We start from the raw sequence: 22,669 nt of genomic DNA, 5'->3' as shown, positions 1-22,669 counted from the left end.
ACATACTGGGTCAAATTCCCACTGAAGTCAGTGGGGCTGAATGGGTGTAATTGAGTGTAAAATTTATATCATTGACTTATTAATGGTTTTTACTGTAACAGAAAAACTCAAACTTCTCACAAGACACTTGTCAAATCATAGGAAGCCATGACTGAAATATAGCTTAATCATAAATAAATATGCTATTCAATCTTACTTATATATGTGAATTGGCTCATCACATCAGAGTCACTGAAACAACACAGAGAATATTTAAAAGACTTTCCAATGACCTTATCAGCAGGCTATTATAGGGGTTCTAAAGCCCTCCAGAACACCTGCTTTCACAGCAATAATAATCACTGTTATATTTGTATTGGCTTAAAGTCATGTTATGATGATGATGACCTACTTCTAGTAACTTAATTTCATTCTGTAGAGCTCTATTACAGAAGGATAGAAACATTTAGGCATAGTCCAAAATTACCAGACTTTGCTCAGACATTCAGAGTTAGAGAAGTTGATCCCTTCCTCAGAAAGAAAAGTAGTCTCCTTCTAAAAAGTGCTTATGCTGGCTTTGATTTTCAATGACGTTCAGATATTTTATTGGACTTCAGAGTCTTGTTACTCATCGAACCTCAGTACTTGTTGCTTAATAGTACACTCCTGTGTTGGTCAATACACTCCTACGTTGGTCAGTATGTTGGCACCAGCTACACAAAAAATCTTCAACAGTGTCTTTATGTAGATAGGCAAATATGGGGTCAAATCCTCAATTCCTTACTCAGATTTTATTTAGGCAAGTCCCTCTTCGACTTCAATGGGAGATATGTTTGAATAAGAATTGTCAGCCCTAAGGTCCCATTCTTTCAAGCTATTCTGCACAGGAGGATCTTTGTGCCCACACAGAGGCCCACTGAAGTGAGTGGGGCTCTGTACAGAAACAGGATATGCTTGCAAGATTAGGGCATAAGCAAGAACTTCAGGATCTAACCCAGAGGGCCTACTTCAAAGCCGGTCATTGGAAAGACTCCCATTGGCTTCAGTGGACTTTGGAGCAGACTTGTGTTGAGGAACTATGCAATGGATATTCTAAAGCAGATAAAGAAATTGTGCACAACCCCCAAAAATCTTTTTCCATTTAACATAATTAATTTCTTACATTAAAACGAGAGTGCCAGATCATGGATTAGCAATCAGCTAAGTATATTCATATATGGTATGCATTAGAGGAAAAGACCTCATTAGTTTATTAACCTGCCTTCCCCAATGGACACTTCCAAAGTTGACTGCAAAGGCTGTGAAATTTATTAAATTTGAAAATGTACCTATTATAAAAATCAATTGCTTGCCATGTTTTTGTTGTTTCATCTGTATGCTGTATAAAATCTGAAGGTCTGTAAGCCGGTATTTATTAATTTTTTATTTCAAAGTGAATTTATGTTCATGAAAAGTCCTGTATTGACAGCCCTAGAGACTGAAGTCCCAGAAGCTGCATGAGCTTTGAAATATCCTACATCTCTATTTATTCTGGCATTCTGGCTTTGCATTTGTGAGAGCTTGAATTCATGCTCCAATTAAATTTTCCCTAGGTACCACAGTTTTGGAAAAGCTATTCCATGCAAGGAACAATAAAAATACATATTACATTAGTGTAAGTGGTTCATAAAAATGGTGTTTCTCAAACACTAACTCCACCACCTATTAAAGCCATTATATAGTATAACTGTCCTTTTTATTTAAATACATTTAAAATTTGCATTTCAATTATAACATCTAGATGCATATTATTTCTACAAGTTCCTGAGTTAGTTAATTCATCCTTCTTTCCAAAGTCTGCAGTATATTAATTGCATTTTGAACTCTCTAGTCTATGTGCTGTAAGAGAATCCACTGTTAAAATATTTCTCATGCTTATTTTCATTTCATGGCAGTAGTTAACATAGATGAATGGAGGTTCAAGGGAGAAAGAAGCTCACCAATTTTGGTGGCTGTCATCAGACAGAGGAAAGTTTGTCTCATCAAACTTTACATAAAGCATTCTAAAAATGTTCAATTTGTCTTTTTTTTTTTGCTTTCTTTTTACATTTCCCTCTACTTTATCCCTTCATCTGTTATAGATCTGAGTTTCATTCCTTCTATCTCTTTCCCTGTCTCTTTTGTCTCAGTCTGATTTTCCCCATGCTTAATGCTTAGCGAACATTTCAGGTCATTTTTCTCTCAGATTGTTCTTCTTTCACCTCCCTTTTCTCATCTTTCTGACTGCCTCTTTTCAACTCTCTTCCCCTCCCATTTCTCTTTAATTATTTTCTCTTTCTTGCACAGGTTTTTTTTCTCTCCCCTTTTTCAAACTCCAACTTTTTCTGTTGTTCTGGTAAATGATTCCCTTTCTTTTGGTTTCCTTGAGTCTCTCTCAGCCCCCTTCTTCTGTTCTCTTTCAGTCTATCCATGTATTCTCTCTCTTCCTCTCAGGTCCCTTAATCAATTCCTCCTCTCCTCTTTCTTCCTCAGAATTTGCACTCTCTTTCATCTGCTCTCCCTATTCTCTTGTCCCCATTTCCCCCTGCTTATCTCTCACTCTCTTCTGGCTTTCATTCCCCCAGGCTTCATTCTCCCTCTCCTTTTCCCTCCCATCGTGCTCACTTCCCCCTCCTGGTTCTCTCAATAATCTCTCCCCTTCTCTCACTTTTTTCTTCTTCCAGTATTCTCCTCAAGCTCTCCCTTTCTTAGGATCACACTTTAGGTTTTGGGAGGATGTAGGGTGACCAGACAGCAAGTGTGAAAAATCAGGACAGGGGGGTAATAGGAGCCTATATAAGAAAAAGACTCAAAAATCGGGACTGTCCCTATAAAATCCGGATATCTGGTCACCCTAGGAGGCTGTGAGGACCTTTCTGCTAATCTTTCTTTCCTTTGTGAGGAGAAGTGTGTTCCAAGGTGATGAGGGCGGCCCCATCTTCTGTTTGTGTGGAGAGTTGTCTAGAGGGTGACTGATTGCTCTTGTGGCCCTCAGGAGGAGATGTGTCATGGGGAACCAGTAGAGAGCTGCTGGGAATCTTCTCTCCCTTCAACCACAGTGAAAATGTTTTTACCCCATCTCCTGAGGTCATATGGATGTGGAGCACAAAGAGGAGTTGCCATAGTTCTTCTCTTTTTTTTTCCCCAAGGCCATGAGCATTAAAGTGCTGGGACGTACAGAAACCATATAGGTTGCTGCTCTATGGTTGATCTTTGCCTGGAGAAGACTCCACTCCTCATACATTCATAGTGGGAGGTACATCTCTGTGGTTGACTCTCAGCAAGTATTACAGAGCCATTTCTTCAAAGCGTTGAAAAAGCCTTGGGGAAGAGGTGGGACAGGGCTTGCTTTCTCTCAAAAAAGCAGGCGGTTCATTTCTGACAAGACATTCAGACCTTAGAAGTTGTTTTTAGGACTATATAAATTCTAGTTTGTTCTTCTGTAACTTTCACTGAAAATGCTTTATCAGCTTTAACTTTCGCAAAGTATAAATCTCAATATGCTGACCATTCATTTTTATTTAATTTGATCTAATTTAAATCTTTTTCTCACTACCGTTGGTATTATTATGAATTCACCTGCCAATTTGGATTCTGTCTTTAAAGAGAAAAAATCCTTCATGTAACTTTACAGAGAGGGTCCTACAGGATAGAGTTGTGACACCAGGCCACAGCACACTGTACTCAGTCAAATGGCCTGGGCAGACAGGCCTAACCCCAGAAAATGTGCTGCACAGTGTAAAAGGCAAGTAACACATAAAAGAGAGATGCTCAGAGGCCAAACAGGAGACCAAGGTGGAGATGTGTCCAGATGTGACAGTGGCCATGGACAGCTTACTTAGGGTCATTTAGATTGTAAGCTCATCAGGGCAGGGACATCTTTTACTACATACATGTACAGCACTTAGCACAATAGGGCCCCAATCCTAGATGGAGCCTCTAGGCACAACTGTGATACAAATAATAATAATGGGGACTCAGAATGCTAGTGTAATGTATACGTGAAATAATAATGGAGAGCAAGAGCAAAACAAGGAATCACTGGACATCATTTATGTCTGTATATAATAGCTGTGGTGAATATTAAATTAATTTGGTTCTGGGGAAAAATGCTAGAACTACAGCTTTGGAGACTAAAGTCATCTATTAATTTACAGAGTAGACACAGCACACTTGGGCAGCTGAAATGAAATCTTCTTCCTTAATGTCCCCTCATTGTGCCTCTGTTCTGAGATAGTGAGAGAGTTCTGAGGAGATCAGTTCATGATCATTTAGTGTTTGGCTTCTCTATTGAAAATGGCACTTACTGTCAACAGTAGTGATGGTTTTATGATGTGAATACTCGTCCAGTGGGATCTGGAGTGAGGTTCTAAACTCACTTTCAGTAGATCCACAGTAGCCATCTGATTACATTTGAACAGTGATGAATTGGTAATGTAAGAAAGTAAGAACATAAGAATGGCCATACTGGGTCTGACCTCAGATCCTGTCCCAGTATCCTGACTTCCGACAGTGGCCAATGCCAGGTGCTTCAGAGGGAATGAATAGAACAGGCCATCATGGAGTGATCCATCCCCTGTTGTCCACTCCCAGCTTCTGGTAGTCAGAGGATAGGGAAACCCAGAGCATGGAATTGCTTCCCTGACCATCTTGGCTAATAGCCATTGATGGACCTATCCTCCATTAACTTATCTAATTCTTTTTTGAACCCTGTTATAGTTTTGACTTTCACAGCGTCTCTTGACAACAAGTTCCACAGGTTGACTGTACATTGTGTAGAAAAGTACTTCCTTTTGTTTGCTTTAAACATGACGGTTCTTGTGTTATGTCAAGGAATAAATAACACTTCCTTATTCACTTTTTCCGCACCATTCATAATTTTATATTTCTCTAGCATATCCCCCCTTAGTGGTCTCTTTTCTAAGATGAAAAATCCCAGTCTTTAATCTCTCCTCATATAGAAGCTGTTCCATACCTCTTCTCAATTCTAATATATCTTTTTTGAGATGGGGCAACCAGAAGTGCACAAAGTATTCAAGCTCCAAGAGTACCATGGTTTTATATAGTATCATTATGATATTTTCTGTTTTATTATCTATTCCTTTCCTAAAGGTTCCTAACATTCTGTTATCTTTTTTGACTGCTGCTGCACTTTGAGGAGGTGTTTTCAAGAGCTATCCACAATGACTCCAAGATCTCTTTTTTGACTGGTAACTGCTAATTTAGATCCTATCGCTTTCTATGTATAGCTGGGATTATGTTTACAATTGTGCATTTCTTTGCATTTATCAACATTGAATTTCATCTGCTATTTTGTTGCCCAGTCACCCAGTTTTGTGAGATCTCCTTGTGACTCTTCGCAGTCTACTGTGGACTTAACTATCTTGAGTAAGTTTGTATCATCTGAAAATTTTGCCACCTCATTGTTTATCCTCTTTTCCAGATCATTTATGAATATGTTGAACAGCACTGGTCCCAATACAGCTTCTGGAGGGACATCACTATTTACCTCTCTCCAACTGGAAAACTGACTATTTATTCCTATTCTTTGTTTCCTGTCTTTTAACCAGTTACTAATCCATGAGAGGTCCTTCTCTCTTATGCCATGATTGCTTACTTTGCTTAAGAGCCTTTGGTGAGGGACCTTGTCAAAGGCTTTCTGAAAGTCCAAGTACACTATAGCCACTAAATTACCCTTGTCCAGATTTGCTGACCCCCTGAAAGAATTCTAATAGATTGGAGAGTCATGATTTCCCTTTACAAAATCTGTGTTAAATCTTCCCCAGCAACCTGTATTCATCTGTGTCTGATAATTCTGTTCTTTATTGTAGTTTTAACCAATTTGCCTGGCAACGAAGTTAGACTTATTGGCCTGTAATTGCCAGGATTGCCTCTGGAGTCTTTTTTAAAAATTGGTGCCACATCAGCTATCCTCCAGTCATCTGGTACAGAATCTGATTTAAGTGATAGGTTACATACCATAATTAGTAGTTCTCCAATTTCATATTTGAGTTCCTTCAGAACTATTGGGTGGTGACTTATTACTGCTTAATTTATCAATTTGTTCTCTAACCTCCCCAATTGACACCTCAATCTCAGACTTTTCTTCAGATTTGTCACCTAAAAAGAATGGCTCAGGTGTGGGAATCTCCCTCACATCCTCTTCAGTGAAGACCAATGCAAAGAATTCATTTAACTTCTCCGCAATGGCCTTATCTTCCTTAAGTGCCCTTGCAGATCTCAAGCATCCAGTGGCCCCATTGATTGTTTGGCAAGCTTCCTGCTTCTGATGTACTTTTTGGTGTTAGTTTTTGAGTCTTTTGCTAGTTACTCTTCAAATTCTTTTTTCTCCTGGCTAATTATAATTTTACATTTGGCTTGCCAGAGTTTATGCTCCTTTCTGTTTTACTCTATAGATAATTTAGAGGTGAAATACTCCATATTCAAGGAACCAGGCATTCCCTTGACAGACATTACTTTCCAAAAGTGCCACTAAATCTTTGATACCTATATTTGAAACCTAGGGGATATTTTAAATAAGATTCACAATCATGATGCTTTTCCTTATTAGGTAAAACACACACTACTTGCTACACGACCAGGCTTGAGTAAAATCTCCTACCCTTTGTGCTTTTGGCATATCAGTGTGGCGCTGAGCACGTACAGAGCGTGCAGATTTGGGTGGCTTGATAGGAGCGCAGTACATTTCCAGCCTCCTCAGGTCACAGCTCTGGAAGCAGCATTCATCCACTATTCCCTTGTGGTGTAAACGTCTACTGCTGGATCCATACCCTGTTGGCTTACCTGCACACAACACAAATGGGAGAGTTTTATTGTTGGGGAAAAAATGCAAAAGCCTCAGTAGCACTCCTATGATAGGCTGCATTATTATAGCTGGAATACTAGTGACAGTTGTAGTTAAGGCTGCCTATATGACCCTTTCTTCAGTTGCTCATAACTCTCTGAATCATTTACCTGAAAATGTCCAGCCTTTGTCTGTGCCTAAGGGCTATTTTCTTTTAACATTTGAGCAAAACCATAACTTTTCTTATTATAAAAATGTTGTTAAAAGCTTTTTTGGAACTATTTTAGCACTAAAGAGGTTGAGGGTAGGAAGCTTACATTTGGCAATGTACCTGTCATCATTTGGGTGAAAACTGACTTTGAATTGGTAGAATTAGGAGTGTTTAAAGATCATAGTTTGTTCATAAAAATCATAGAAAAGTAGGACTGGAAGGGACCTTGATAGGTCATCTATTCCAGTTCCTTGCATTGAGGCAGTACTAAGTATTATCTAAACCAGCTCTGATAGGTGTTTGTCCAACCTGCTCTTAAAAACCTCCAAAGACTTTGGGCTAGTCTACACTAGAATGGCTACCTATGTAGCTGTGTCACTCTAGCATTGCTAGAGCAGATGCTTTGTGCCAATGGGAGAGATGTCTCCTGTTAGCATAATTACTCTACCTCCCTAAGTGGCAGTCGCTTCTCCTGCTCACATAGCACTGTCCACACTGGCGCTTAGACAGATGTAACTTATGTAACTCGAGGGTGGCTTTTACCAGAGCGGCTTAAGTTATAGAAAAGTAAACACTAGTGTGTGCAAGCCCAGAGATTCCACTGCCTCCCTAGGTAATTTGTGCTTAACTACACTTAAAGTTAGGAAGTCTTCCTAATGTCTAATCTAAATCTCTTTTGCTGCAATTTAAGACCATTGCTTCTTGTCCTGTCCTCAGTGGTTAAGGAGAACAATTTATTCTTATTGAATTTCATCCTACTTATTTCAGACCATTTCTCCAGTTTGTCAAGACCATTTTGAATTCTAATACTGTCCTCCAATGCGTTTGCAACCCTCCCAACTTGATATCATCCACAAATTTTACAAGTGTATTTGGTATGCCATTTAGCCAAACCATTTATGAAGATAGAATAGAACCAGACCCAGAACAGATCTCTGCGGGACCCCACTCAATATGCCCTTCCAGCTTGATTGTGAACCACTAATAGCTACACTCTGAGTATGATTTTCCAACCAGTTGTGCACCCACACTATAGTAGGTTCATCTAGATTGTATTTCTCTAGGTTGTTTATGAGAAAGTCAGGTAAGACGGTATCAAAAGCCTTACTAAAGTCGAATTATATCACATGTACTGCTTCCCCACTATCCTGGCTTGCTACCTGGTAAAAGAATATTAGGTTGGTTTGACATGATTTGTACTTGACAAATTCATGTTGACAATTACTTATCACCTTATTGATAGGTGCTTACCTTGATTGTTTGATTATTTGCTCCATTATCTAAGTTGACTGGTCTATAATACCATGGGCTGTCCTTATTCCTCTTTTTATAGATAGGTAATGTATAGTAGTTTCTTTAAAATAATGAATAGTGCTGTTAAGATACTATTTCCTAACATTTTAAACAAAAGGGGGCTTCACTGAGGCCAAAATTAAATGTAAAGGGGAAAAATATAGAGAATTTTTACAGACTGTAAGATGTGGTTTAATCAGAAAACAGTAAGCAGTAGAAAGTAAGGTTGAGTTAGCAATAACCAGTAAAGTGCTGTAAAAGCATTAAGCATTAAGGTGCATGGTGAGGGAATGCTGTATACTGCTACCTAGCACTGTATAGTTGTGAAACAATGTATGAAACAGGACTGGCTTTGCATACTGTTTGCTGCTTATTGTACCCTATGGTCACTGATCAGTTGCGATAAGTGTGTGCTCTGTGAACGAGGCAGTGTTTGCCCATTAAATGTTTGCGAAAGTAAAACTTGATGACACTAATGTTTACCCAATGTGAATACCACAGGGGAACCAATGCAGCAGAAATGAATTCACTTAATAACTCAAACTGATGGTCACAGAAAATGTTTTGCAGTATTAATCCAGCTCTAATCAACAATAATGTTATTAAAATCCTCACAACATCCACTTCTACTTTTCTCTCCTTCTGATCCATGTCTTCCTTTCTGACTTTCTTTTTTTGATTTCTTGGCTAGTTTCTGCATTTCTCTCCACTCTTTGACAGCAGGGAGGGAGTTGGGCATGCAGCAGCCTTCTCTTTGCTGGGCCTGTAGTTTTACTACTACACAGTGACAACATCCAGTTGGACTGTCAGGAGACTAAGTTTTAGGAAAGGACAAGGGACACAGCCTGGATGAAGAGTGAGACTGTCACAAAATAGATGAATTTAGTTTTTCATTGGGAAAATTTTGCTTCTTTCCCTCTTACAGTAAATTCTGGAGGCACAAAGACATCCTGGAGTTGTCAGTTTGGGGAAGACAGTACAGTTTGTACTCCTTTGTGATTAAAACAAATAATCACTGATCAAGAGCCTCTGAGACCACAGTACATCCATAAAAGAAAAGATATTTTTTAGTGATAAAATATGTCTAACTTTATAGCCAGGGATACCGTCAGCTCAGAACTAACTGTCCCTGTGAGCTTAGTAAACTTAAACAATAGGGTTTTTTTAAACATCTTTTTCCAGGGATTATAAATTAAAGAAAAAGAAAAACATGCTTATTTAGTACATTGTAATCCACTGAGGGCCTCTATACTGTACATTCTCTGCTAAATTATTTGTTTCATAAAGATAAACAGGACAGCAAGCCAGTAATAGATTATAGTAATATTTTACGGTGCAGGGTTGTTTTTTGGTGTGTTTGTGTGTGTACCACAGAAATGTCTTATAAATGTGCCAAGATAAAGAAATTTTTAAAGGATTTTCTAGATTATTTTCACCCAGTAAGGAACACTACTACCTGTGAGATATGCGAGACTTGATTCAGAAGCTTTCTAACTTGATCTCCTTAGCATAACTGATTTTATAGAACTTAGTGTTTAGGGGTCAAAAATAGAGTGGCATTTACTTTATCTGGTACTGGGAGCTGTCTCAGCCCTTGTCTACACTGGGGGACGGGGGATCGATCTAAGTTACACAACTTCAGGTACGTGAATAACGTAGCTAAAGTCGACTTACTTAGATCAACTTACCATGGAGTCTTCACTGCGGTGAGTCAACTGCTGACTCTCCCCAGTCAACTCTGGCTCCGTCTCTTGGCCTGGTGGAGTACAGGAGACGATGGGAGAGTGCTTGAGAGTCAATTTATCATGTCTAGACTAGATGCGATAAATTGACCCCCGCTGGATCGATCACTGCCCGCCGATCCGGCAGGTAGTACAGACATACCCTCAGATTCTCTCTGACTTATTTTACATTTAAATAATTGCAGGTTAAACTCTGTCCCAGGATGTGCCTGTGTAACTCTCACTGACACAGATCATCAAACTATTCATAGAAATTAGTTTATTTATCAAATTTAGCTTTTTCAATTTACATGTTGCCTATTCACAGATTGTGATTTTAACAAATCTATTGTGTCTTGTTTTAATTTAGGTTGTAACATTTTGAGGTCAAGAACTTTATTTTTCATTTGACATGTTTTTACAGTACCTAGAAAGCACTAATCCTGACTGGTTCCTCTGGGCACTACTGAATTACTAATAAACAGTCAGAATCATATATTCACTGATGCACTGTTTATCAATTGCAATTTGAGTTGTATGCCTTTTTTGTCTAGAAAAGAAAAGAAATTACATTCTGCCAAAACCCAGAACCAATTCATGATAGCCATGGCTTCTGTCTTTAGAGTAGGGTGCTGTTTTAGCAAAGCACTTAAACATGTACTTTGTGTCCATTCTTATTCAGAAAAGCATGTGCTTAACTTCAAACACACAACTAAGTCCCATTGAAATGTGCTTTGCTGAATGGGGTTGGATATAAACATGTACTTAAAGTCAAGCACATGCTCGAATGCTTTGCTGCATCAGGGCTTAAATGAGCAGAACTACATGGTTCTGAGAGGGTGCTTAGGACCAGGGAATCATCATCAAAAAGTCAGTCTGTTCTCAGTCATTCTGTTTATAGAGTACAGATACAGCACACCCAGCTAGCACTGGTATAAATAGCAGTGTAGACAGTGAGACACTGCTTAGATGAGTATAGTGAAGACACACCAGAACCCTACGGTATATGCCCTACATGGTTGTCTACACGCCCAAGCAGCACCTTCTATATCTACGCTGCTATTTTTATCATTGTAGTGTGCCGCTACCTCCTCGCTGCTGGAGTCTTTCCCTGCTGCAGTGATAAGCTCTGGTACTGGGAAAACGCAATAGGGAAAGGCTCTGGCAGCTTCCCACTGCTGGACCCCTTCCCTGCTGCCTCCTCCTTGCCACAGACTTTCACAATGTGGACTTAGGCCTGATCTACACTGGGGTAAGGGATCAATCTAAGATGCACAACTTCAGCTATGAGATTAGTGTAGCCGAGGTCGATGTATCTTAGATCAACTTAGAATCACTTACTTTGCGCCCTCGCGGCGTGAGTTTGATGGCCGCTACTCCCCCGTCAACTTTGCTTCCGCCTCTTGCCCAGCTGGAGTTCAGCAGTTGACAGGAGAGCGATCAGGGATCGATTTATTGCATCTACACACGATAAATCGATCCCCGATAGATCGATCACTACTTGCCGATCTGGTGGGTAGTTTAGACGTACCCTTAGACTTCCTTTCACTGTGACAGGAAGCTACATGTATCCCGTATGCTGCCACAAGAGTAGACAAAGTCTTACACCGTCCTTATCATCGTAATATTTGAGTCATTGGGAAAGTCACCATCGTTTTTCATCTATCTAAATGCTATGAGATTTCAGTGATAATCATAATATTTAATACTTCTTTAGTGCCTTTCATGAAAAGAGCTCACAAACAATAAAACCTCACAACAACCCTAGGAAGTAGGTAAGTATTATTCTCTCCAGATTAGGAAATTGAGGCACAATAAGATTAAGTCACTTGTTAAATACTCCTTTAAATCATCAGTCAATTTGGATATAGAACCAAGTTTCCTTCACTGACTACATGTCCTGTGAATGACAGTGTCTTATGAATTTTCCTGAGACGATAACACTATCCCTGGTTCTCTACCAGAGCCAATTAGCTGTTATGCAGACGTATCAGAACATTTCTTACACTAACCTTTTTCTTTAATGGTAACTTTTTGTCTGATCCTGCAAAAGGACTGCAGGATCAGACCCTCTGGCTCCTACTCAGCAAAGCACTAAAACATGCACTGAACTTCAAGTACATGCCTAAGTCTCATTGAAGTCCCATTGAAGTTAAGCATGTGCTTTAGTGGTTTCCTAAATGGGGATAGACTTAAGCATGTGCTTGGAGTGCTTACCTGAGTGAACAGCATGAGAAAATATCTTAAAAAGGCAAGAAGACCTACACATGCAACATCAGTTGTCCAGTTCATAAGAAATTCTATAATAAAAGGAAATGGTCTGAAGGGGATTTCATTCAAGAGAATGAGTTCCCTAACCTTCTGTTGCTCATATTTTAATCTGTTACCTAAAAGCCAGGATTGCCTAAAAATACTGATTGATCCTGATATGCCAGTAGGACGTATCCAGTCCTGCTCACCCACACCGTTCTTCCCTTTCGTTCTGACTCAACATCAGAACTGCTCTCTGGCTGCCATCAAACAGTTCCTTATATTTACTCAACCTTCAGAATGATGCCTTTGGACATGCAACAGTCCTAGGAATTCCTTTTTGCTGATGTATACTCATGTCCTTGGAGGTTTGTTTCCTTTTTTGTCAGCTGTTACTCCAAAGAGGTTTCATATCTTGTAGGTCAAAGTTTACTTAATAGAATTTTTGGCTACCATTTAATCTACTGTAGCAAAGTATTCTGCTGTTTCTTGAAAATGAGCCAAATTATAGAATTCCAATGGTTAAACAGCTGGCTTCTGTACTTCCCTTTAAACAATGCGTGGCCACGAAGTAATTTAGTAGGTCCTTCTCTATGCTAGACTCTTCTTTCCGCAGCAAATTTCTCACTGCTCAGGCCACAGTTCAGCTCTACTGGTAGTAGCAAGATCGGGAGCTCTAGTGTAGACAGGTACAGAAAGTTTAACCATCCTGCCATCTAGACCTCCTCTGAGGATTAGAAACCACACTGGTAATATTAACAATGAGAAATGTCATGAAAAAAAGTTCAGCAGAAACACAGAGCTAGCTTACTACTACAGAAAGAACAGGAGTACTTGTGGCACCTTAGAGATTAACACATTTATTTGAGCATAAGCTTTTGTGGGCTAAAGCTCACTTCTTCAGATGCATAGAATGGAACATATAGTAAGGATATATACACACAGACAGAATATGAAAAGGTAGAAGTAGCCAAACTAACTCTGAGGCTAATTCATTAAGATGAGTTATTATCAGCAGGAGAAAGAAAAACTTTTGTATTGATAATAGAGAGAGCCCATTTTAGACAGTTGACAAGAAGGTATGAGGATACTTAACATGGGGAAATAGAGTCAATCTGTGTAATGACTCAGCCATTGCTAGTCTCTATTCAAGCCTAAATTAATGGTATCTAGTTTGCAGATTAATTCAAGTTCAGGAGTTTCTCACTGGAGTCTGTTTTTGAAGCTTTTCTGTTGTAAAATTGCCACCTTTAAGTCTGTCACTGAGTGACCAGGGAGGTTGAAGTGTTCTCCTACTGGGTTTTTGAATGTTATGATTCCTGATGTCAGATTTGTGTCCATTTATTCTTTTGTGCAGAGACTGTCTGGTTTGGCCAATGTACATGGCAGAGGGGCCTTGCTGGCACATGATGGGATATATCACATTGGTAGATGTGCAAGTGAACGAGCCTCTGATGGTGTGGCTGATGTGATTATGTCCTATGATGGTGTCACTTGAATAAATGTGTGGACAGAGTTGGCATTGGGCTTTGTTACATGGATAGGTTCCTGGGTTAGTGTTTTTGTTGTGTGGTGTGTGGTTGCTGATGAGTATCTCACAGCTTTTGAGAGACAGATCAATACTTGCTTGCAGACACCCCCCAACCTGAAGCAAATACTGGTCACTCAGTAACAGACTTAAAGGTGGCAATTTTGTTCTGTATATATATGCAATATATATATATATCCTTACTATATGTTCCATTCTATGCATCTGAAGATGTGGGCTGTGGCCCATGAAAGCTTATGCTCAAATAAATTTGTTAGTCTCTAAGGAGCCACAAGTACTTCTGTTCTTTTTGTGGATACAAACTAACATGGCTGCTACTCTGAAACCTTACTACTACAAGGGCTCTGGAAGGAACTGTAGCACCACTCAAATTGGAATCATTACTCAGGTCTTCACACTGTGCTGTAATAAGTAACATCTTTGTCATTACTGGAGCAGAAGCTGAGAGTGATGTTTAGGCCCTGATTCAGGAAAACTTCCCAATTTAGGAAACCACCTAAGCACATGCTTAACTTTAAGCACAAAATGCAAAGTGTGAAATCCAAGTTAAATATTGCCAAATCTACAAAGCCAAGATTTTTAAATGTGACAAGTGATTATGAGTGCTCCAATTTTGGGTGTCTAATACTGGTCACCTAAGCAATGAGGTGCCCAAAATCATATTTGAAAATCTTGACAATGAGGGGGATAATTTGCTTTTGGCAATGGGGGCAGTTGCCCCCCAGGCCTCGATCTTGGTTTCCCCTCCCCAACAGACTTTTCATATGCCTGTGTGTCTTCCACTGTTTGCCTCTCTCCATGTGACTTTGAAGATATGATATTGTCACATATAATGTTCTATATGCTGACACAACTTTGCCCCCAAGAATTTTTCTGCAATGACGCCCCTGTTGATGATTAAATTGTTCCCATTGTAACTTCTGCACGAGTTTACTTCTATGGCTTTTCTTTAGAGTTTCCAGTCACTACTGGGAAAACTAGAGGCCTGTGTAAAATCAAAAGGAAATGTCTGTGTTTTGATGATGGTACGAAAGATTTACAAAAATCTTGCTACCTGTTGTCAAAGTTTCTGTACACTAGGAATTATTTAAAATGTAAATCTAGCAAACAAGTAAGCTGATTTTAATTAAAATGTACTGCACTTGTTTTGAATCCTGAACACTTACTTGCAATTTTGCTTTTATGTTTTATTGAGTGTTGCACAATTAATATGTTGAGCCAAATTTGGATTTTGTTTATATCCACCAAAATGAGCATATATTTGTATTTGTAACTACATGATGAATGGATGTACTAGCTCTGAAGCCTAAGTTTTACATGTATGAGACTAAAAGATGAGTTTTATCAAAAAGTACTAGTAACATTTGAATGAGAGTTGTGCATTTTTTTTTAATATTGAGAGTACTAGATTGTACGCAGCTACTGCTTTGCAGGATACTTGGTTCCATTGCATTCTGAATGTAAAACAATAGAGGATATTGTCTTAATTCATTGTAAAAGGCTTTGTCTTTGCAAATCCTAAGAGAGTTTTGTTGGGAACGCATGAGCACTCAGATGGCATAGCAATGTAACATTATTATGATTGCGAGGAATCATATAATCATAAAGACTTAGGGCTGGAAAGGCACCTCAAGAGGTCTCTAGTCCATCCCCCTGTGCTCTGGCAGGATTAAGTATATAAAGATTCATAGATTAGGCTTTATGAGAAAAAAGTCACTGTGTTTTGAACAGAGAAATCCGCACAGACAACAAAATCAAACATTGTATTTCAGCTCTGGAAAACCTAGATTAACATACTGTAGGCTAAATGCACTTAGAAGGAAATTATTACTTCTGTCTATGTGGATTTAGTCTCCAGTTTGTGTTAATTTTTAATTTTAGTTAGTGTCTGCCAGACAACCTGCCACATAATTAAACAGGGTAATTTTCTTCCCCTAGGAATCTGCTTTCAGAAACAATTTTTTGCTCTTCATTGGATATTTAATCTTAATTTCCTCCACCCCGAAGAAAACCCAACAACCCCTCTTAAACTTGTTTCCAAAGTACAGAGGTTGTAACAATTTACCCTCACACATAGCTGAATTGCACTATGCCCTCTGCACAGAGCTGCTATTTGGAGGCCACTAAGTCTACTAAACATGCAATAAAGCCATTAGATACCACATGGTAATTTTCAAAGTCAGTTGCACTGATGTGAGGAGTAAGGTCTATAGGCTTGGGTAATATTGCACTGGGGTATGAAGTGAAAATTGTATAGTTTTAGAATTCTTAAAAAAAAAACTAACAAAAAATTGGGAAACAATATGATGTATTGCTTTAGACCAATACAATTCTCCAGAGGGGGAAAACCTTGCCAGCACAGCACAATTTACAAGCCTAGATCAGATTCCAGCACTGGAAAGTGATAGACACTGCCAAAAAAAATTATACTTTGGCAAGAGAAATGCTTTGCTGGACAGAAATTCATTTCTAAGAGAATAGCCAGGTTTATCAAGGTCCAGGATAAGATAATCAGAAGCCAGTAGTTCATTGTTACATTTGAATTCACAGAATGTTGCATACTATGGTGCAGCTTCCATGGAGGACGTTGGGATTGCATTCTTCCAACTGTAATGAGAATATATTCCCTATTCTTGTTACAATAGAATAAATTAACATTACACTATATCCTCTTCTTCTTGTATTTGTTCTCACAACAATGAAGTACTGCATAACAATTTTCTGTGGTAGTGGTGATGGCACTGCTCTCAGCTATCCAAGTAAAACATGGACCCCCAAAATCCAATTTAGATGGGGTTAGAGGCCTCTTTACTATTGTTAATGAAATAAATATTGGGAATTGTGTGATTATGGGAAACTTTAATTTCCCAGATATAGGTTGGAAGACAGGTGCTACTAATAATGGTAGGGCTCAGATATTTCTGGATGTGATAGCTGACAGATTTCTTCACCAGATAATCACTGAACCAACAGCAGGTGATGCTATTTTAGATTTAGTATTGGCAAGTAGCAGGGACCTCATAAAAGAACTGGTTGTAGAGAACAGTCTTGGTTTGAGTGATTATGAGCTAATTCAGTTTAAACTAAATGGAAGGATAAACAAAAATAGATCTGCAACTACGGTCTTTGATTTCAAAATGGCAATCTTTACAAAATTAAGGAAATTATTTAGGGAAGTGGGCTGGACTGATGAACTCAAAGATCTGAATATGGAGGACGCTTGAAATTACTCTAAGTTAAAGTTGGAGAGACTATCTGGAGTCTGCATCCCAAGACAAGGTAATAAATGTGTAGGAAAGGGTTGCAGACCAAACTGGATGAATAAGCATCTCAAACAGGCTATTAAGAGAAAGCAGGAAGCCTACAAGGAAGGTCAGAAGGAATAGCTCAGCAAGGAAAGCTACCTCTTGGAGGTCAGAAAGTATAGGGAAAAAGTGAAATGCCAATCAGGGCTTGCAAAAGAAATTAAAACCAATAATATAAGGTATATAAGTAAAAAGAAAACAAGGAAAGAAGAAGTAGGATGGCTAAGCACCAAGGATGGGGTGGAGATTAAAAATAATTTAGGTATGGCTAAGGTTGCAAGTCTGTCATGGAAGTCACAGCAGTCATGTATTCTATGACCTCTGTGACTTCTTCAGCAGTTGGTGCTGGCCCAGGGCAGCAGTCTGGATGTGTGCAAGGGGGTTCAGGGCTAGGGGCAGAGGTTTGGGGGTTGTGTAGGGGGTGCTTACCTGGGGTGGAGCCCCCCCTGCAGCTCTTAGGCAGTGGAGGGGCGGGGCTGTCTCTGTACTGCCCGTGCCTGCAGGCCCCATCCACGCAGCTCCCATTGGTTGTGGTTCCCAGCTAACAGGAGCTGTGGCAGCTGGTGCTTGTCGTGGGAGCAGTGAAGAAGCCCCTGTCCTGGCCCCTGCCTCTGCCACCTAGGAGCTGCAGGGATGCAGAGCTGGGTAGGGAGCCCCTGCCAGCTCCGCCAACTTCCCCACCCCCAGAACCAGCGGGGTCCCAGGTCACCTCCCCCAGCATCCACGGGGCCACCGGACATCCCCCTTCCCAGAGCACCCCTGCCCAAGTTTTAGTCATGGTGGGTATTTTTAGTAAAAGTCATGGACAGGTCATGGGTCTGTGAATTTTTGTTTACTGCCCATGACTGTCCACGACTTTTACTAAAAATACCCATGACTAAAACATAGCCTTAGGTATGGCCGAAAACCTAAACAAATACTTTGCCTCAGTTTTTAATAAGAATAATGAGGAACTTGGAGACAGTGGCAAAATGGTTAATGGAAACAAGGATATGGAAATAGAAATTACCACATCCAAGGTGGAAGCCAAACTCAAACAATAATGGGACCAAATTGGTGAGGCTCAAATAATTTCCATCCAAGAATATTAAAGGAACTGGCACATGAAATTGCAAACCCAAGAGCAAAGGGCTGTAACCTAGGACTGGAAAATTGCAAATATAGTATCTATATTTAAGAAAGGGTAAAAAAAGGTGATCTGGGAAACTACAGGCAGATTAGTTTGACCTCAATTGTATGCAAAATCTTAGAACAAATTTTGAAAGAGGGAATAGTTAAAGGCATTGAGATAATTGATAATTGGGATAAAATGCAGCATCGTTTTACAAAAGGTAGACCGTGTCAAGCCAACCCGATCTCTTTCTTCAAGAAGATAACTGATTTTCTAGCCAAAGGAAATGCAGTAGATCTAGTTTACCTAGATTTCAGTTAAACAGTTTATACAGTTCCACATGGGAAATTATTAGTTAAATTCGAGAAGATAGGGATTAATATGAGAATTGAAAGGCGGGTAAGAAACTGGTTAACAGGGAGACTATAATGGGTCATACTGAAAGGTGAACTGTCAGGCTGGAGGGAGGTTACTAGTGGAGTTCTGCAACGATTGGTCTTGGCACAGTCTTATTTAACATTTTTATTAATGGCCTAGGTACAAATAGCGTGAGTGTGCTAATAAAATTTGTGGATGACACAAAGTTGGGAGGTATTGGCAATACAGGGGAGATCTGGAATATCATACAAGACAACCTTGAAAACTGGAATAATAGAAATGGCATGAAATTGAATAATACTAAGTGCAAGGTCATGCACTTAGGGACCAACAACAACCATCATGAAAAAGGCTAATGCAATCCTAGAGCATCAGGTGAGGTATTTCCAGTAAGATAGAGAAGTGTTATTACCATTATACCAGGCACTGGTGAGGCCTCACCTGGAATATTGTGTGCAGTTCTTGTCTTCTATGTTAAAGAAAGATGAATTAAAACCAGAACGGATGCAGAGAAGGGCTACTAGAATGATCAGAGGAATGGAGAACCTGTCTTATGAGAAGAGACTTAAGGAGCTTGGCTTGTTTAGCTTAATGAAATGATAGCTGAGGGGAGATATAAATGTGCCCAATAAATACATCAGAGGAATAAACACCAGGGAGGGAGAGGAATTATTTAAATTAAGAGCCAATGTTTGCAGAAGAATGAATGGATATAAACTGGCCATCAACAAGTTTAGGCTTGAAATTAGATGAAGGGTTCTAATCATCAGAGAAGTGATGTTCTGGAACAGCCTTCCAAGGGGAGTAGTGGGGGCAAAAAACCTAACGTTTCAAGATTGAGCTTGCTACATGTATGGAGGGGATAATATGATGAGATTGCCTACAATGGCATATGGCCCATTTGTGATTGCTATTAGCAAATATTTCTGGTGGCTGGAGATGGGACACTAGAAGAGAAGTGCTTTTAGTTACCACAGAGAATTCTTTCCCAGGTGCCTGGCTGGTGGGTCTCGCCCACACACTCAGGATCTAACTGATCACTATATTTGGAGTTAGGAAGGAATTTTCCCCTGGATCAGATTGGCAGAGATCCTGGCATTTTTTGTTTTTTATTTTGCCTTCCTCTGCAGCATGGGTTAGGGTCATTTGCTGGTTTGAATTAGTGTAAATGGTGGATTTGCTGTAACTTGAAGTCTTTACATCAAGATTTGAGGATTTCTGTAACTCAGCCAGAGGTGATGAGCCTATTACAGGAATGGGTGGGTGAGCTTTAGTGACATGTGATGTGCAGGAGGTCAGACTAGATGATCACAGTGGTCCTTTCTGACCTTAAAGTCAGTGAGTCTATGTATCCTTTCCTTGCCCACACTCAGTAAAGATATGGTCCTGAGAACAACTATTATGCCTCCTTAATACCCATCTTTTCCTGTGGTCAACGTAGCATCTCCCTTTTTCCAGTTGGATTAATGGGTGAAAAGCAATGTTAAAGCTATTGTTTGAGTAAAATCTTGGCTCCATTGAAGTCAGTCCCAGAACTCTTGTTGACTCCATTGGGGTCAGGATTTCACCTTACACATTGCCTGCAAGAAGCTGCTTATGTAGGCCCTGATCCAAAGCGCATGGAAAGACTTTCATTGTCTTCAGTGGGCTTTGGATCAGGTCCATAGTGAGTAATCCCTCTGCTTTTCCTTCCATCTGTCCAGATGGAGAACAAACATCAGCTCACTAACATGTAAAGAGACATGGGGTCAATGGATGTTTGGGGAGACCTTGAGGGAGGCAAGAATAAAAAAGCTAGTGAGATACCCTATATCAGAATGATCATTTTCCTGTGGTAATGTTTGTGAAAATGGAAAATAGTATACTAATCTGGCTACATAATAAAGTTTCTAACCATGTAGTGCTCCTTGGATGTCCTTCCTTAGCTGTATTCTGAGGAATGATAGAAGATAACAAATTACACTTGTGGTATTTTTCTACATTTCAGCATCACTATCTTGTTAGGGACAGTAGGATTTAAGAGCTTTTGCATAATGACATAATAGAATTTGTTTCTCTGTGGCATCTTTCACACTCCAGATATGTCAAAATATCTTACAAAGATGTGCTAGCCCAGTGACTGTATAGGACTGCACACAGCGATTATAACCCATGTTATGATGATTTTCATTTATCCTATGATAGTCCCCAAAGGTCCCGATCACAATCAAGCCACCATTGTGTTAGCATCTTATAAACACATAGGTAGACAATGCTCTCTGTCTCAAAACATTTATAGTTTCATTAAAGACAAGTGAGAATGACAAACAATAGGAGGGACAGGAAGAGGGAGAATGAGGATAATGGTAATAATATTGTACAGTTATTTAGGTTTGCAGTGTGCACAAAATGATAGAGGCTCAAGTTATCATTACAGTCAGCTAAGCAGCCGCTTCATTCTCTACACTATGCAGAAATAGCGAATGAGCCATAAATAAGCCACTAACATTTCATTCTGTGGCTTCAGGTTGAGTAACATTGTTTGAACCAGCCCTGACTAAGAGCTTTGTAGTTCCAGCTATTGTACTTTAAAGGGTGATTGGTTACCAGAGCTGTGACACGAAAATAACTTAAATATGGCTGCTTCTGTAATTTCAGTTTGTAGATTTCTTATGCCCATAATTTAAAAAGTGAGTTATTTGCCAGGGAGTTGAATTTTGGTTTACTGCCACTTTCTAGCTATTGAGGTACACATATGTCCCTGTCATCACCACGTTCCCAATGCCTCCCAAGTATTTGTGAAGATATCCAGGCAGGACCTCTGATAGGTAGTGATGTATTTACCCCTTTTTTAGGTGAGAAACTAAAGCATAAAGAGATTAATAGCTGAACTAGTTCATCCCTTCTTGTGTTAAGTAGTACCTTGCTCCAAGTTCAGAAGGTTCCTCACGGAGCAAGTGACTTCTCAACTTGAACAGTGTTGGAAAAATACAGCCGTAAATGATTTGCCTAAGGGAATTCTGTAACAGTGTCAGGAATCAAACTTAGATCTCCCAAGGACCAGTGTAATGCCTTAACCACATTATTATCTTCCCTTCAGCCCTCTTTTTAGTTATTAGATTTATGCTATTGTCTTGTAAAAGAGTAACCTTGAAAGAAAAACATTCCTGTGAGGTCACAATGATCCTGTCAAACTTGTTTTATGAGCTAAAAGAAAAAGTAAAGCTTTCCAGTAGAGTACATGGTTATTGGAGAGTGAGGGTAAAGTCACAGGTGAGAGAAGGACAATGAGTTGTGCCTGGAAAAAAAAAAGAAGTAGCTAAAATATAGTAGTGGGCCTGATTCACCTCTCTCTCACATTGCTTTTACATTACTCTGACTCCATGCAGTTTGATGGATTTGCTCTCATTTAACACTAAAGGAAGTGAAAAGAGAATCAGCTTCAGTGACAGCGATAGAAACAAAGAACATGTTTTGAGAAATAAGTGAAGCTTCTCCAGAGATGTTCCTTGGATGTTTGAACACTCCTTGTTGCTGCTGAGGGGATCCTAGAGGGATCAGCTTGTAGGACCACAGAAGACTGTTTACAGGCAGTGAAGTTTGGTAGCAAAAATAGGAAAAATTTCTGGACTTGCAGAGCTGACAGAGCCCTCCTATTCCTGCTTTTTTTTAAGGACCACATGCCTTTCTAAGTAGGAATTTTTGAGATCTCACTAACTAGGTATAGTCTTTTTAGTGGCGTTTCAATGATACATATGTTAAATTCCCTCTTAAAGTTGAGTTTCTTGTACTATTTCCACTCCAACTTTTCTAAAAACTTGAATGATGATGGAAAGCCTGGATCATTTAAAGATGTTTCTTAGAGATTTCTCTTTTATTTGGCAGTCTTTCTGTCTCACTAGGTTCATTCTCTAGATGAAACAGGAACATTGTAAATTTTAAGAGGGGTGTGGTTATACTGAAGTCTGTATCTGAAATGAATCTAGCTTTCACTCGAGCTCCTCCTGGGATTGGTATAACTCCTAAATTCCATATGCTATATTAGAAGCTCACAGACTTCTTTTGAGTCC

At 39.5% G+C, this 22,669-nt stretch overlaps 1 protein-coding gene across 1 annotated transcript in view; it reads right to left on the bottom strand.

The window, feature by feature from the left end:
• The window catches only part of IGF1 (insulin like growth factor 1), an 83,759-nt gene that overhangs the window by 10,375 nt on the left and 50,715 nt on the right, over positions 1 to 22,669 (bottom strand). Inside the window, exon 3 of the mRNA XM_050946377.1 lies at positions 6,620 to 6,801. Within this exon, the coding sequence (XP_050802334.1) occupies positions 6,620 to 6,801 (182 nt within the window). The remainder of the gene's footprint in view (positions 1 to 6,619; positions 6,802 to 22,669) is intronic.

Source organism: Gopherus flavomarginatus, chromosome 1 (assembly GCF_025201925.1).
Source record: "Gopherus flavomarginatus isolate rGopFla2 chromosome 1, rGopFla2.mat.asm, whole genome shotgun sequence".
Taxonomy (NCBI): Eukaryota; Metazoa; Chordata; order Testudines; family Testudinidae; genus Gopherus; species Gopherus flavomarginatus.
This window is presented reverse-complemented; position numbering and strand designations above follow the sequence as displayed.